The 16,227-nt window shown below is 35.3% G+C and overlaps 2 protein-coding genes across 5 annotated transcripts in view; one reads left to right on the forward strand and one right to left on the reverse strand.

Annotated features, from left to right (window-relative positions):
- Positions 1-16,227, forward strand: part of FHL2 (four and a half LIM domains 2) — a 101,437-nt gene that overhangs the window by 78,716 nt on the left and 6,494 nt on the right. For all 4 annotated transcript variants that reach the window (XM_051984315.1, XM_051984316.1, XM_051984314.1 and 1 more), the window contains exon 4: positions 9,098-9,267. In XM_051984315.1, coding sequence (XP_051840275.1) covers positions 9,098-9,267 — 170 coding nt within the window. The remainder of the gene's footprint in view (positions 1-9,097; positions 9,268-16,227) is intronic.
- The window catches only part of C3H2orf49 (chromosome 3 C2orf49 homolog), a 42,225-nt gene continuing 30,610 nt past the window's right edge, over positions 4,613-16,227 (reverse strand). The window contains exon 5 of the mRNA XM_051984319.1: positions 4,613-4,647. The gene's annotated coding sequence lies outside the window, so the exon portion shown is untranslated. The remainder of the gene's footprint in view (positions 4,648-16,227) is intronic.

Here is a 16,227-nt window from a genome sequence, read left to right on the forward strand (position 1 = left end):
ATAACCTTTCCTCTTCTCTTTGGTCTACATGGATAAGGAGAAAGCCCCTTTACTCTCTTACTGGAAGTTCAAGGGAGAGAAAACGAACCTAAATTAAGAAGAAAGGTAGAATTATCTCTACATATATAAGATTTAAATATATACATATATAACATCTATAAGATATAGACGCAGTTCAGAGAAGATTTTTCTTCAAATAAGAGTCTGAACTCTTTGATACTTGGCCATATATTGTTAATTCTCTATACTCCAAAGTGCTGGTGAACTCATCAAAAAATGTCCCTGAGCAAGTAGTCAAGATGAAATCCAGCTCCCTGGGAATTCACCAATTCAGAGGATCCCCAAATCACTTCTTATAACAAGAAGGAATTTTCTGATGCCAAATGACATTAAGATTCTATAACCTCTTCAAAATTCAATCCAACATAACTTTTCCAACAATGAGATAGATGATTGAAGCTAGTTCCAATGATCTTGTGATAAAGAGAACCATCTATATCCAGAGAGATGGGAACTGAGTGTGGACCACAACATAACATTTTCACTTTTTTTGTTGTTTGCTTGCATTTTGTTTTCTTTTTTTATCTGATTTTTCTTGTGCAGCAAGATTATTGTATAAATATGTATACATATATTGGTTTTAACATATTTGAAATATATTGAATTATTTGCCATCTAGGGGATGGGTTGGGGGAGGGAGGGGAAATTTGGAACACACGTTTTGCAAGGGTCAGTGTTGAAAAATTATCCATGCATATGCTTTGAAAATAGAAAGCTTTAATTAAAAAAAAAAAAAAGAAAATTCAGCCCAAAATTCAATAATTTACTATGGTCATATAATTTTCCTTGTCCTAGTTTGAGATGCTGTTTCAAAAGTTGAAAGCAACTTTCTCTTAATATGAGAAACCCAAGACAGAAATAATAATTTCATACCTGTGGTATGAAAAGCCTAGGTTTTTCCTTCTAAAAGAGAGAGAGAAAGACAGATCTCTTCTTGGCTTGTACAAACTGCTATAAGGAGAAAAGTTCTATTTGGAAGCTAGTTTCATAATGATATTATCCATTAAACATTCATTTGTTTCTTACCTTTTAAAAAATAGTTTTCCTCAGTCTAAATCAAACAGATTTCCATGTGGAAGAGATTTGCTTTCGAACACTCATCTTACAAATAAGTGTTTTCCAGTATTTCCCAAATATAGCCAGGTAGAGCCAGAATGTCTGTATCATATTTGTAGAAATATTTGAGGTTTTGTGAGCAGTTATAGTTAGTGTTTAGTGTGCTGTCAAAATAGAAGTCTGTATATACTTTTATGTACTTTTAGACTGGTTCCAAATGAAACTTTTTACTTATAGATTCAGTTTAAAGTTATTTGAATTTTGATTTTGATTCAGTTTTTCCATTCCCTGACAGCAAAAAAAAAAAAAAAAAAAAAGGAGAGGGGGGGAACCTGAAGATTCCCAGGAACCCCTTAATTAAAGTTTCTTGGCATATTTACTTTAAGTCTAATCCAATATTTTCTGAATTTGATTATCATTATGAGTACCATTAAAAATTGATGAGCCTTTATGGAGTACTTACTAGGAGCAAGGCACCATGCTTTATGCTGGGAATACAAAGAGTTCTATGAGATAGGGGTCCCTTCCATCAAGGAATGGTTAATTATCTAACAGTTTCCCTTAGTTGTTAGTGCTATTTCCCACCTATTCAAATTTGTGTACATGTTATATTCCCCTCAATCTTTCTCAAAATAATGTGAAATTCCTTGGTGTGTGGGGAGGGAGGGAAAGGAAAGGGATTCAATAGTGGTTTGGTTTGTGGGGGTTTTTTCCCCAGTAGTGTCCAACTTTTCATGAGCCCATTTGGGATTTTCTTGGCAGAGATACTGTAGTGGTTTGCCATTTTCTTCTCTAGCTCATTTTACAGACGAGGCAGCTGAGGCAATCAAGGTTAAAGGACTTGACCAGAATCACACAACTAGTAAGTATCTGAAGCCAGATTTGAACTCAGAAGACAAGTATTTCTGATTCCAGGCCTGACAATCTAGTCTCTGTTCCACCTAGCTGCCTAAGATCCCCAAATGAAAGAGGATTTTTGTTATTTCTTTTATCTTTGTAGTCCTAGCACATAGGCATTTTATGAAATGTCTGTTGGGTTAGATTAGATTGAAAGTTGCAGAGCAAGTGCTTTTTTTTTGCCCTGGTAAAGGGATTCTTTACCCAGAGCTCCTTAAACCAATGAAATCACAAGTTTGATAAAATACATAAATAAGATAATAATAACAGCATGTTATATAAGCAGCATGTTACAGGAGATAAAGCAAGCCAGAGTCAGGAATATATGTGTTTAAATTCTATCACTGACAAACACTAGCCATATGACCATGTGTAAATCTTTTTAAACTCTCAGACCCTCTAGGTGACTTTTGAAAACTAAAGTTATAGAGGAATTGTTGATTTCTTAATGGAAGAAATTTCTACACCATAAGATTCTCAGATATTATTCCTCCCCCCCCCCCAAAAAAAAAAAAACCCACACACCCATCTGGACCAAAAGTAATTAAGACTACAAAATGGCATATGATAAACACCAAATAAATGATGTTAGAGTTCAGAAGACAGAAAAATCACTATAAATAGAATGACCTGAAGGATACCAGTAAATATTTAACAACAAGCTACCCTCCCCTCTAAAAAAGTACATACACTTTTAAGTGTAGTCTGATTATTAATATTTTCTCCTTCACTTTCTTAAGTCTAGGCAATCAAAAAATAGCAAATCAACTTTTGGCTTATATTGTTTGTCACTTTCCAAGGTAAAAATACACTGAAAATATTAAAATTGGATTTCACATGGATAGAGCACCAGCCCTGAAGTCAGGAGAATTTTGAGTTCTTGAGTTCAAATTTGACCTCAGAAACTTAATGCTTCCTAGCTATGTGACCCTGAGCAAATCATTTAACCCCAAATGTCTCAGGGGAAAAATTTTATTTTGGTGATTTCACCAGAGCTAAGTTTGAGCTAAGTCCAGTTTCCTCCCTGGATGAAGGTGAAGGATAACCCAAAAATCACTTCATTCTGAGGTTGGATAGCTGAGATAATGAGATATTTCTTTCAATGCCTAAAACAATATTTCTTATGTCGTAGACATTTGGCAAATGTTTTGGCAATAGATCAATGAAGAACTGAGCTTTTGTGTAAGGAAATGGTAGAATTTAAGGCAAGAAAGTGAAATGAGTAGAACCAGAAGAACATTGTACACACAATGACAACAACATTGTACAATGTTCAACTATAAATAAGTTAGTTATTCCTAGTAGTACAGTGATCCAAGACAAGTCCAAAAGACTCATGAGGAAAATTGCTACTCACATCCAGAGAAAGAACTCATTAAGTCTGAAGATAAGAAGCATACTATTTTTACTTTCTTTGGGTTGCTGTTGTTGTTGTTGTTTTTTTTTTTTTTTGTCTTTTGTCTTTTGTCTTTTACTACATGATTAATAGGGAGAGAGTTTAGAAATCAAAATTTTCAAATGAATATTAGAATTTTTCTTTACATGTAAATAGAATATAAGACAAGAGAGGTAAACTGAGAACAGATTACAGAGAAATATTCTGAGAAGATTGGATTTTATTTTGTAGGTAGTAGGAAGCCACTGAAGATATTACTAAAACCCAAGAATGATGTCAATATACAAAAAATTAACTTATTAATAATGTGTAGAATAGATGAACCCTCTTTGGAAAATTACAATAGTATAAAATGAAATAATTGTGAGGGCTCCAATTGAGGTAATAGGAATGAGAATAGGAAGGTCAGCAAAAAACTGAGGAAAAAATATTAAAGAACTATCCCATGTTTTCAGACATGTTGAGTTTAACATGATAGCAAGATATCTAAATAGGGATGCACAAGAAACGAATTAAAATGTCAAACTGGAAGACAGGTAAGACTAAGGCTGAAGATACAATTTTGGGAGTTGTCCATATTTATAGAAATGATGACTGAAGCTATTAGAATGGATAAAATCTCAAGGGAAAAATATATGTGAGAGTTTTTTTGTTTAGTGGTGACACTGTAAGACAGAGAAAATATATTTCCTGCCTGAAGTTATTACTATGTTCCTTTATGACTATGCTCTAAAGATGTACAAAATGTTTTCCTCAGAACAATTCTGAGTCAGAAAGAATGAGAGGTATCCCTGTTTCAAAAGTAAGAAAACAGAGGAGGTGATATATATATAATATAAATAAATTAGCCAGTCATATAACTAGTCAATGTCAGGGCTAAGTTTCAAGCCCACTCCTTCTTGATTCCAAATAGAGAGTTTGCTGTCCATTAGGCCATATCTCTTCTCTAATTCATGTTGAAGGGAATGGTCCATACATAATATGGGCTAGCCCAGAATGCATCTGAAGATTTAAATCATAAAATTTGAGAATTAAATGGGCCTTAATGGTTATTATGTCTAACACCTTCATTTCACAAATAATAGGTGCTTTTGACTTGGTTTTTACAGAAGAAGAACTGAGGCCTAGAATATTGAAGTAACAGAATACATACATAATATGATACAGGAGAAACTGTATAACTACTCACCTCCTAGTCTGCATCTTTTTTCCCTGTACCACATAGAATAATCTTCCACCTATGAAGGATAGACATAAAAATTTTAAGAGGAATATGAAAAAAAGTCTTATCAGTCTCCTTATTTATCAGCTCTTGATGAATTTATCATCTTAATTTGAAGGCACAGTGGTAAAGATAGAATACTAGACTAGGAACAAAATCTGTGTTCAAATCTCATTTCTGATACTGTGTGACCATAAGCAAATCATTTAATTTCCTGGCCTTCAGCTTCATTATTTGTAAAATGAGAGAATTGGACTAGATGGCCTCTAAGATTCCTTCCTGAATCTACATCTATGATCTTGTGACCTTGAGAGAGAATGTAGCAGGCATGGCGAGAGAATCCTTTTGAATTCTTCAAATTATGCCCCAGTGCACTTGGCTTTCCTGGTAAAACTCTAAAATAAGTTTTTAAAAGTATGTAAGTCCTATTAAGGAAGGCTGAGGCTGAGGTTAGTAGATTGAGTGAACTTGGGAGTTTTGGCTAAAGTATGACTAAAACTGAGTAGATGACAAACACTAAGTTTGTCAGCAATATGGAGAAACCCCAGGAGCAGAGAGGCAACATGCTGGCTAAGGAAGGTCAGGCCTACAATGGAAATGGAGCAGGTCAAACAAAACTTCCATGCATATCAGCAGTAGAATAAGAGTCACAAATAATTACTGAACTTCTAGACCAGGTGAGTTAGAGAAACTCCAAAACAACAAACAAACAAGTTTGTGAACATTAAAAAGAGAGAATAATTTTTATTAAGAATAGTCCATATCTGTTTAACTTCATTTTTCTTTTTGTTAGAGTTATTAGACTTGTAGATGTCAAAAATACATGAGATATAATATGCTTATATTTCAACATGACATTTGATAAAATCTCTCATGATATTCCTGGTGGATGAAGGTAGAAAAAATGGGCCGGTTACATTTCTAGTTAGGTAAATTCAGACTGATTGAAAAACTGGATGAAAAGAATGTTGATATGATTGATGTTAGCCAGGAGAGGAAGTGTCTAATGGAGTACACCCAGAGATTTCTCCTTGGTCCTGCTTCATTCAATGAATTTTGTTTTAACTTGGATAAAAGCATATATATAGGCTATTTGTGAGTCTCACAAAGTTGGAAAGAATAGCTAGCATGTTGAGTGAAAGAATTAGAATCAAAAAGAACCCTGGATAAACTAGAATCATCATTCTGAATCTAATAAAATATCACTTAAAAGATATAAATGTAAAGTTCTTAACTTGAGTTTAAAAAAAAATTAAACACATGAATAGGATATGGGGAAGTCATGGATGTAAAGCAACTCATTAAAAAGGCTTTTAGGAATTTAGTGAATTTTGAGCTCAAATGAGTGTGTGTGGTATAGGAGCTCCCAAATTCAAAAACATTCTTGGCCTGGATTAAGTTTCAACAATTATGAAATAAGGCTAATCATACTTTATGCTGGTCAAATTCATCTTTAATATCTTTATCTATCTGTTATTCCCTAATTGCCATTGTATTTTGGTGGAGTTTACACTTATCTGGTTTTCAGATAACTTTTCAATTATCCATACACTGAGTATCCATACACATACATCAAAATATCCATCCATAATGGAATCACAAAAATTATTTTTTCCAATCACCATGTAATTGGAGTTGTAAGTTGAAGTAATGCCTAAGACCTGAACTTATGACATGAGTCATAATGTAAAACAAAATTTCAAAATTAGGAGATTCAGTTCCAGTTGTATTTGACTCTTTGTGACCCCATTTTAGGGTTTTCTCAGCAAAGATCCTAGAGTGTTTTGCCGTTTTCTTCTCCAGTTCATTTTACAGATGAAAAAGTGAGGCAAACAGGATTAAGTAATTTACCTTGGGTCATATATGTAGTAAGTGTTTGAGGTCAGATTTAAATTCCAGAAGATGAATCTTATCGACTCCATACTGGGCATTCTAACTGCTCCTTAGAGATCATCAATTTGTTTGATTCCTTTGATTTCTGTATCTGCTCCTAAAGGCACAGTTGCATAGATCTCACCATTTCCCAAAACTATTTAATTTCCATGATGATGAATTCCAAGATCATCTCTGATCATTCTTAATATGATTTCCAAATCTTCTATCCCTCTATTTTCCCAGTCTGTCATTTCTTGACCCTATAGATAACTAATTTAGACCTTGAATCCCTTATGTCTTTCCCCGTAATTCATTCATTCCCTATCAGTTCTCGCCCCTATCACATCCCCTCTTCTTTTCTATTTCTGAACTGCTGAACACTGGTAGTCAAAGTCAAACACTATATCACATTGATTTATAAAGATATAGGTGTGTTTGTGTGTGTGTGGGGGGTGTATTCTAAGATCTCTTTGTCTTTTCTGACCCTGCCAATCCCTCAAGTTACCAAACTTTTATCTCTCTTTCCTTTCTCACTGCCAAATTCTTCTAGTTGGCTATATTCATTGACTCCACTTTATCACTATATCACACAGATAGTGTGTCTTTTATAAATTATATATCATTTAAGTTGGGCTTTCGCTGGTATATGGCAAGCTTTTTACTTACTCTTCACTGATTGAATGTCTACTATGTTTGTTCCCTGCAGTACCATTTTGACTGAGAAATTTTTCAAAAATGTCTCTCTCCTCAAGTTTCCAGTGCTTTCTTGTAAGCATTTAAAATGAAGAATTGAAGTGAATACACTCCAACTATTTTCTTACAGCAGATGACTTTACCTCCTACTTTACTGAAAAAATTAGACCATCTGTAATGAATTTCCTACTTCTTAAATCATTCTATATATCTTCAACTGTCCTTCTTTCTCCAGGATCTAAGAAAAGAGGTGCCTTTTTTTTTTCAATGTTCTTGTGCTTAATCCTTTCCAATTCTTCCAAAAGTTCATTCTATTGAATTCTATTTTCTCCCTTTCAAATGGCTTCTTCTCTTCTAAGACGTATGTGTGTGTGTGTGCATGTGTGTATATATTAAGATCTCGTTGTTCTTCTTGACCCTGCCAATCCCTTAAGTTACCAAACTTTTAACTCTCCTTCCTTTCACTGCCAAATTCTTCTGCTTGGATATATTCATTTACTTCTCAACCCCTTACCATCTTGCTTCTACTCTTTCCAAGGTTACCAAAGATCTCTTAGGTGGTAGACCTAATGGTCTTTTCTTGGCCCTCATCTTCCTTGTTTTTCTGAAATATCTGAATATTGTTAACTATTATTTTCTTTTCCCTTGGATTCCATAACACTTATTTTTTTCTCTCAGTTCTCTTACCTATCTGACTATTCCTTTTCAGATTCTATTGCTGGTTAATGATTTATTGCTAAAACAAGGGTATTCCTTAGAGCTTCTTCCAAGAACCTTTGATCTTTCTCTATGTACTCTCTTCATGATATCATTGGCTTATTCAATCTTCCTCTCTACACAGATTTTTCCCAAAGCCTACATAACCACCCATTTTTCTTGTGGATTCCAGTCCTGCAACACTAATTATCTGATGATGAAAATATCTTGCATCTATAAAGTATCCTCAATTTGCAAAGCATTTTATATTATCTTATTTACCATTTATGTTATCTCACTTGATCTTCACAAAAACCCTATGAGGCAGTTGCTATTATCACCACAATTGATATTGAATTTTATTGATAAGAAATCAGAAGCTGAGAGGAGTTAAATGTTTTGTCCAGGGTGACATAGCTAGTAAATGCCCAAGAAAGGATTTGAACTCAGGTTTTCCAAATGCTAAGTCCAACTACTTCACTCTGCCACTTAGATGTCTATTCCCATTTCCACCTGAATGTCTAATAAGCATCTTTAAAAAAAAAAAAAAACAAAACAAAACAAAAAAAACCTATTTACCTCCCCAAAATAGACTTGAAATCTTATGTTGCATTAGATGCATAAAATAAAATACATAAAATTACAAATGGACACCAATTATTAAGATCTTCTGTTTTGGATTGTGTGACATCATAGCAATCAAAAACTTAGAACAGGTATCACAACTTGGTTTAAATAGCTAATTTTGAAGAGCATTGTATCAAATTCAAATAGAAACAGACCACTAAAATATATGAGAATTCTGAAGTGGAATACTGACTTAGATTTCAAAATCCACATATGAACATTACATTCTTTTGTATTTTTGTTTTGTTAAATATTTCCTAGTTACATTTTAATTTGGACTGCACTTTGGAGTGTTGTGAGCAGCACTGCGGCCTGTGGTCTGGTGTTTGAAAATTTTAAGACTAGTTTATCACCATCTTCTCTTCTCTCGGATATACTCATAAAAAAACTGTACTTCCCAGAAAGTAGCAGGGATACTTTACTGACAACTCAAGTTGTGTCTGCAGTGCACATAAGTACTGTTGAAGATGTGTTCTCTGAATCAGTGAGTCTTTCGTGATAAAGACCTCAGTATTTGAGAGCTTTGCATTTTTTTTTTTACATAAAAATAATTTTATCATTGGTTCTGATGATAGGTACTCGCAAGATGGAATACAGGGGTAATAGCTGGCATGAGACCTGCTTCATTTGCCATCGCTGCCAGCAGCCAATTGGAACTAAGAGCTTCATTCCTAAGGATGATCAAAACTTCTGCGTGCCATGCTATGAGAAGCAATTTGCGATGCAGTGTGTTCAATGCAAGAAGGTAATTTTTACTCTGCTTGAGATATTTCACAATTTTATTAGTTTGCTCCCGTGGCTCTTCTTCTGGGAATTCTGGACTTTCTGGATGATTTTGGCCTTTAACTCAATATAGCATGATTAACATTCCCTGACTTTCATATTATTCCATAATATAATTCCCGAGGAAGGCATACACTATTTACAACCTACCTCCAGTTTCAATTCCACTCCTTTTTGGTACTGATTAAATCCTTTTCAGGCTCAAATTTAATAGATTTTTAGCGCTGGAAAGGATCTTAAGAATCATAATATAATCAAAATGAGCTGGCATATGTAAAGTGCTTGGCAAACTTTAGAGCACTATATAAATGCTAGGTGGTAGTAGTAGTAATGATAGTGATGATTGTGGTGATAGTAGTAGTAGTAGTGGTAACAGTAATAGTAATAGTAGTAGCAGTACTAGTAGTAGTACTGTCACAATATACAGTAGAAAAAATGCTAGACTTTAAATCAAGAGACTTGGATTTGAGTACTACTACTGGCACTTAAAGTGACGTGATCATAGTAAAGTTATTTTATTTTAGTTTCCTTATCTGGAAATGGGATTTGTTATTGTTCAGTCATTTTTTCAGTCGTGTATAACTCTTTGTGACCTCTTTCTTAGCAAAAATATTGGAATAGTTTGACATTTGCTTCTCCATTTTTGCAGATGAGGAAACTGAGGCAAAAAGAGGTGACTTGCCTAGTCTCACAGTATTTCAACAATAAATTAACAAGATCTTTTAAAAAGCTATTTACAATGTTTTCATCACAATGATGAGTTTATTTTTCTAATTTGGGCTAATCTTGCGCTGGCCACCTTCTTTCTCTAGCCCAACCTATAAGTACTATAAGCAAAAAAATTCTGAAGTCACCAATATTTCCATCCTAAATCCTGGAATGTAGGGGTACTCTTTATGCTTATATAGCCAGCCCCTTCCAGGTAGGGAATGTTTCATTTTTGAATTGTATCCTAGCCCCTAACATAGGTCTCAAAAAGGTATGTAAGGACTTCCGGTTAAGATGGCGGAGAGGAGGCACACAGCTGCATAAGCTCCACGCTTTCTCTCACTATCCATTACATTACAAGCCTCTGAATTAATGCTTGACTGAAAAAAAACCCACATATAGTTACCAAGAGAAGCCATCCTTGAGATTCGCCAAGAAAGGTCTGTCTTTACTGGAGGGCTGGGACGGTTTTAGATCGGGCGCAGGCGGCGGGCAGCGGCAGTGAGAGCACGGGAGCAGACTGGAGAGGGGGTGGGGGTGATCGCAGCCGTCTCTGCGGGGAGAGCTTCGCTATAGGTTTGGATACTTTGCTCCGGCAGCAAGTCAGCAGCCCAGCAGAGAAGCTAAAAACACCGGGGCTGAAGAATACAACCCCAAACAGCTGGAGTCTCTCAGGACCTGGCCCCCCCCCCCTTCTCCCCCCTCAGTGACTCAGCACGCTTTGGGATCTCAGAGCGCAGGTGCAGCACAGTCCTGCTAGTGCCTCACTGCTGCCCCCCGCAGTCTGGAGAGGAAGCTCGATAACACACCCAGCCCCTCCCCCAAAGAAAGACTCCAGTTTTTTCTGTTTTTCTTTGGTAGTTTGTCTTTGATTATTAGACAGAATGAGCAAGAAGCTGAAGAGGACTTTAACCCTTGACAGCTTCTATACAGATAGAGAGCAGACTCTAAATCCTGAGGAGACTAAAAACAGACAGTCCCCAGGTGAATCCCCAAAGGAGGAGATCATTTGTTCCTCAGCACAGATGAACCTCATAGAAGTAATTAAAAAGGCTCTTACAAGGGAGCTAGAAGAAAAATGGGGAAAGCAGAGTGAGGCTTGGCAAAAGGAGAGGGAAGCTTGGGAAAAGGAGAGGGAGGCTTGGGAAAAGGAGAGGGAAGCTTGGGAAAAGGAGAGGGAAGCTTGGGAAAAGGAGAGGGAGGCTTGGCAAAAGAGCCTGGAGAAAGTTAAAGAGAGAGTGGATAAAGAAGTAAAATCCTTGAAAAATAGGATTGGTGAACTGGAAACAGAAAATAGCTCTCTAAAAAACAAAATTGGCAAAATGGAAAAAAATTCCACAGAACAAAAGAACTCAATTGGACAATTAGAAAAAGATTTTTAAAAAGTGAGTGAAGAAAATACTTCACTGAAAATCAGAATTGAACAAGTGGAATTGAATGACTCGAGGAGACAAGAAGAATCAGTCAAGCAAATCCAAAAAAATCAAACAATGGAGAAAAATGTGAAATACCTTCTGGGGAAGACAACAGACCTGGAAAACAGATCCAGGAGAGACAATCTGAGAATCATTGGACTTCCAGAAAAACATGATGAAAAAAAGAGCCTGGACACTATTTTCCAGGAAATTATCAAAGAGAACTGCCCAGAAGTCATAGGAACAGAGGATAAAATAAACATTGAAAGGATTCATCGATCACCCACTGAAAGGGATCCTAAAATCAAAACACCAAGGAATATAGTGGCCAAATGCCAGAACCCTCAGATGAAGGAAAAAATATTGCAAGCGGCTAGAAAAACCTAATTCAAGTATCAAGGAGCCACAATAAGGATCACCCAGGATCTGGCAGCATCCACATTAAAAGATCGAAGGACCTGGAATATGATATTCCGAAAGGCTAAGGAACTTGGTATGCAACCAAAAATAACTTACCCAGCGAGAATGAGCATCTTTTTCCAGGGAAGAAGATGGACATTCAACGAAGTAAGCGAATTTCATCTATTTCTGATGAAAAAACCAGAACTTAACAAAAAGTTTGATCTACAAATATAGAACTCAAGAGAAATCTAAAAAGGTAAAGATTAATCTTGGGAACTATATTTTGACTATATAGATGTATAAAGAATACATGTATACCTTGTTCTAGAAATTGATGTGGAAAGGACATTGTATCAGAAAAAGGGTAAAGTGGGGGTAGTACATCTCATGAAGAGGCATAGGAAACCTATTATATCTGAGAGAAAGAATGGAGGGGGATGAATATAGTGGGTATCTTACTGCCTTCAGAATTGGCTTTAAGTGAAAAATCTTAAGACATATTCAATCTATGGTGAAACTTCTCCCACCTCATTGAAAAGTGAGAAGGGAAAAGTGAAAAGGGAAGGAATAAGCTAAGCGGAAGGGAATACGGGAACTGGGAGGGAAAGGGGTAAGATAGGGGGAGGAACTCTAAGGCAGGGGGAGGGATACTAAAAAGGGAGGGCTGTGAGAAGCAAGTGGTGCTCACAAGTTTAATACTGGGAAGGGAGGGAAAGGGGAAAGAAGGGAGAAAAGCATAAATCGGGGTTAACAAGATGGCAAGTAATACAGAATTAGTCATTCTAACCATAAACGTGAACGGGGTAAACTTCCCCATAAAGAGGAAGCGGTTAGCAGAATGGATTAAAAGCCAGAATCCTACAATATGTTGTTTACAGGAAACACACCTGAAGTGGGGAGATACATGCAGGTTAAAGGTAAAAGGTTGGAGCAAAATCTACTATGCTTCAGGTGAAGTCAAAAAAGCAGGGGTAGCCATCCTGATCTCAGATCAAGCTAAAGCAAAAATTGATCTAATTAAAAGAGATAAGGAAGGGCACTATATCTTGCTAAAGGGTAGCATGGATAATGAAGCACTATCTATATTAAACATATATGCACCAAGTGGGGTAGCATCTAAATTCTTAAAAGAGAAACTAAGAGAGCTGCAAGAAGAAATAGACAGTAAAACTATAATAGTGGGAGATCTTAACCTTGCACTCTCAGAATTAGATAAATCAAACCACAAAATAAATAAGAAAGAAGTCAAAGAGGTAAATAGAATACTAGAAAAGTTAGATATGATAGATCTCTGGAGAAAATGTAATGGAGACAGAAAGGAATACACTTTCTTTTCAGCAGTTCATGGAACCTATACAAAAATTGACCATATATTAGGACACAAAAACCTCAAACTCAAATGCAGTAAGGCAGAAATAGTAAATGCATCCTTTTCAGACCACGATGCAATGAAAATTACATTCAACAAAAAACCAGGGGGAAGTAGACCAAAAAATAATTGGAAACTAAATAATCTCATACTAAAGAATGATTGGGTGAAACAGCAAATCATAGACATAATTAATAACTTCACCCAAGAAAACGATAATAATGAGACATCATACCAAAATGTATGGGATGCAGCCAAAGCGGTAATAAGGGGAAATTTCATATCTCTAGAGGCCTATTTGTATAAAATAGAGAAAGAGAAGGTCAATGAATTGGGTTTGCAACTAAAAATGCTAGAAAAGGAACAAGGTTTTTACCCCCAGTCAAACACTAAACTTGAAATCAATAAAATTGAAAGTAAAAAAACTATTGAATTGATTAATAAAACTAAGAGTTGGTTCTATGAAAAAACCAACAAAATAGACAAACCCTTAGTAAATCTGATTAAAAAAAGGAAAGAGGAAAATCAAATTGTTAGTCTTAAAAATGAAAAGGGAGAACTCACCACTAACGAAGAGGAAATTAGAGCAATAATTAGGAGTTACTTTGCCCAACTTCATGCCAATAAATTCGACAACTTAAATGAAATAGAAAAATACCTCCAAAAATATAGCTTGCCCAAACTAACAGAGGAAGAAGTAAATATCCTAAACAGTCCCATCTCAGAAAAAGAAATAGAACAAACTATCAATCAACTCCCTAAGAAAAAATCCCCAGGACCAGATGGATTTACATGTGAATTCTACCAAACATTTAAAGAACAATTAACTCCAATGTTATATAAACTATTTGAAAAAATAGGGATTGAAGGAGTCCTACCAAACTCCTTTTATGACACAGACATGGTACTGATACCTAAACCAGGTAGGCTGAAAACAGAGAAAGAAAATTATAGACCAATCTCCCTAATGAATATTGATGCTAAAATCTTAAATAAAATATTAGCAAAAAGATTACAGAAAATCGTCACCAGGATAATACACTATGACCAAGTAGGATTTATACCAGGAATGCAGGGCTGGTTCAATATTAGGAAAACTATTAGCATAATTGACTATATCAATAACCAAACACACAAAAACCATATGATCATTTCAATAGATGCAGAAAAAGCATTTGATAAAATCCAACATCCATTCCTAATTAAAAACACTTGAGAGCATAGGAATAAATGGACTGTTCCTTAAAATAGTCAGGAGCATATATTTAAAACCATCAGTAAGCATCATATGCAATGGGTAAAAAGTGGAACCTTTCCCAGTAAGATCTGGAGTGAAGCAAGGTTGCCCACTATCACCATTATTATTTAATATCGTATTAGAAACACTAGCCTCGGCAATAAGAGTTGAGAAAGATATTAAAGGAATTAGAGTAGGCAATGAGGAAACCAAACTATCACTCTTTGCAGATGATATGATGGTATACCTAGAGAACCCCAGAGATTCTACTAAAAAGCTACTGGAAATAATTCATCATTTTAGCAAAGTAGCTGGCTACAAAATAAATCCCCATAAATCCTCAGCATTTTTATACATCACCAACAAAACCCAACAGCAAGAGATACAAAGAGAAATTCCATTCAGAATAACTGTTGATACCATAAAATATTTGGGAATCTATCTACCAAAGGAAAGTCAGGAATTATATGAGCAAAATTATAAAAAAGTCTCCACACAAATAAAGTCAGACTTAAATAATTGGAAAAATATTAAGTGCTCTTGGATCGGCCGAGCAAACATAATAAAGATGACAATACTCCCTAAACTAATCTATTTATTTAGTGCTATACCAATCAGACTTCCAAGAAAATATTTTATTGATCTAGAAAAAATAACAACAAAATTCATATGGAACAATAAAAAGTCGAGAATCTCAAGGGAATTAATGAAAAAAAATCAAATGAAGGTGGCCTAGCTGTACCTGATCTAAAATTATATTATAAAGCAGCAGTCACCAAAACCATTTGGTATTGGCTAAGAAATAGATTAGTGGATCAGTGGAAAAGGCTAGGTTCACAAGACAGAATAGTCAACTATAGCAATCTAGTGTTTGACAAACCCAAAGCCCCTAACTTCTGGGAAAAGAATTCATTATTTGATAAAAACTGCTGGGATAATTGGAAATTAGTATGGCAGAAATTAGGCATGGACCACACTTAACACCATATACCAAGATAAGATCAAAATGGGTCTATGACCTAGGCATAAAGAACGAGACTATAAATAAATTAGAGGAACATAGAATAGTTTATCTCTCAGACTTGTGGAGGAGAAAGAAATTTGTGACCAAAGATGAACTAGAGACCAATACTGATCACAAAATAGAAAATTTTGATTATATCAAATTAAAAAGCCTTTGTACAAATAAAACTAATGGAAACAAGATTAGAAGGGAAGCAACAAACTGGGAAAACATTTTCACAGTTAAAGGTTCTGATAAAGGCCTCATTTCCAAAATATATAGAGAACTGACTCAAATTTATAAGAAATCAAGCCATTCTCCAATTGATAAATGGTCAAAGGATATGAACAGACAATTTTCAGAGGATGAAATTGAAACTATTACCACTCATATGAAAGAATGTTCCAAATCATTATTGATCAGAGAAATGCAAATTAAGACAACTCTGAGATACCACTACACACCTGTCAGATTGGCTAAGATGACAGGAAAAAATAATGATGAATGTTGGAGGGGATGCGGGAAAACTGGGACACTAATGCATTGTTGGTGGAGTTGTGAACGAATCCAACCATTCTGGAGAGCAATCTAGAATTATGCCCAAAAAATTATCAAATTGTGCATACCCTTTGATCCAGCAGTGTTTCTATTGGGCTTATATCCCAAAGAAATACTAAAGAAGGGAAAGGGACCTGTATGTGCCAAAATGTTTGTAGCAGCCCTGTTTGTAGTGGCTAGAAACTGGAAAATGAATGGATGCCCATCAATTGGAGAATGGCTGGGTAAAT

The sequence above is a fragment of the Antechinus flavipes genome, chromosome 3, assembly GCF_016432865.1.
Source record: "Antechinus flavipes isolate AdamAnt ecotype Samford, QLD, Australia chromosome 3, AdamAnt_v2, whole genome shotgun sequence".
In the NCBI taxonomy this organism is placed as follows: Eukaryota; Metazoa; Chordata; class Mammalia; order Dasyuromorphia; family Dasyuridae; genus Antechinus; species Antechinus flavipes.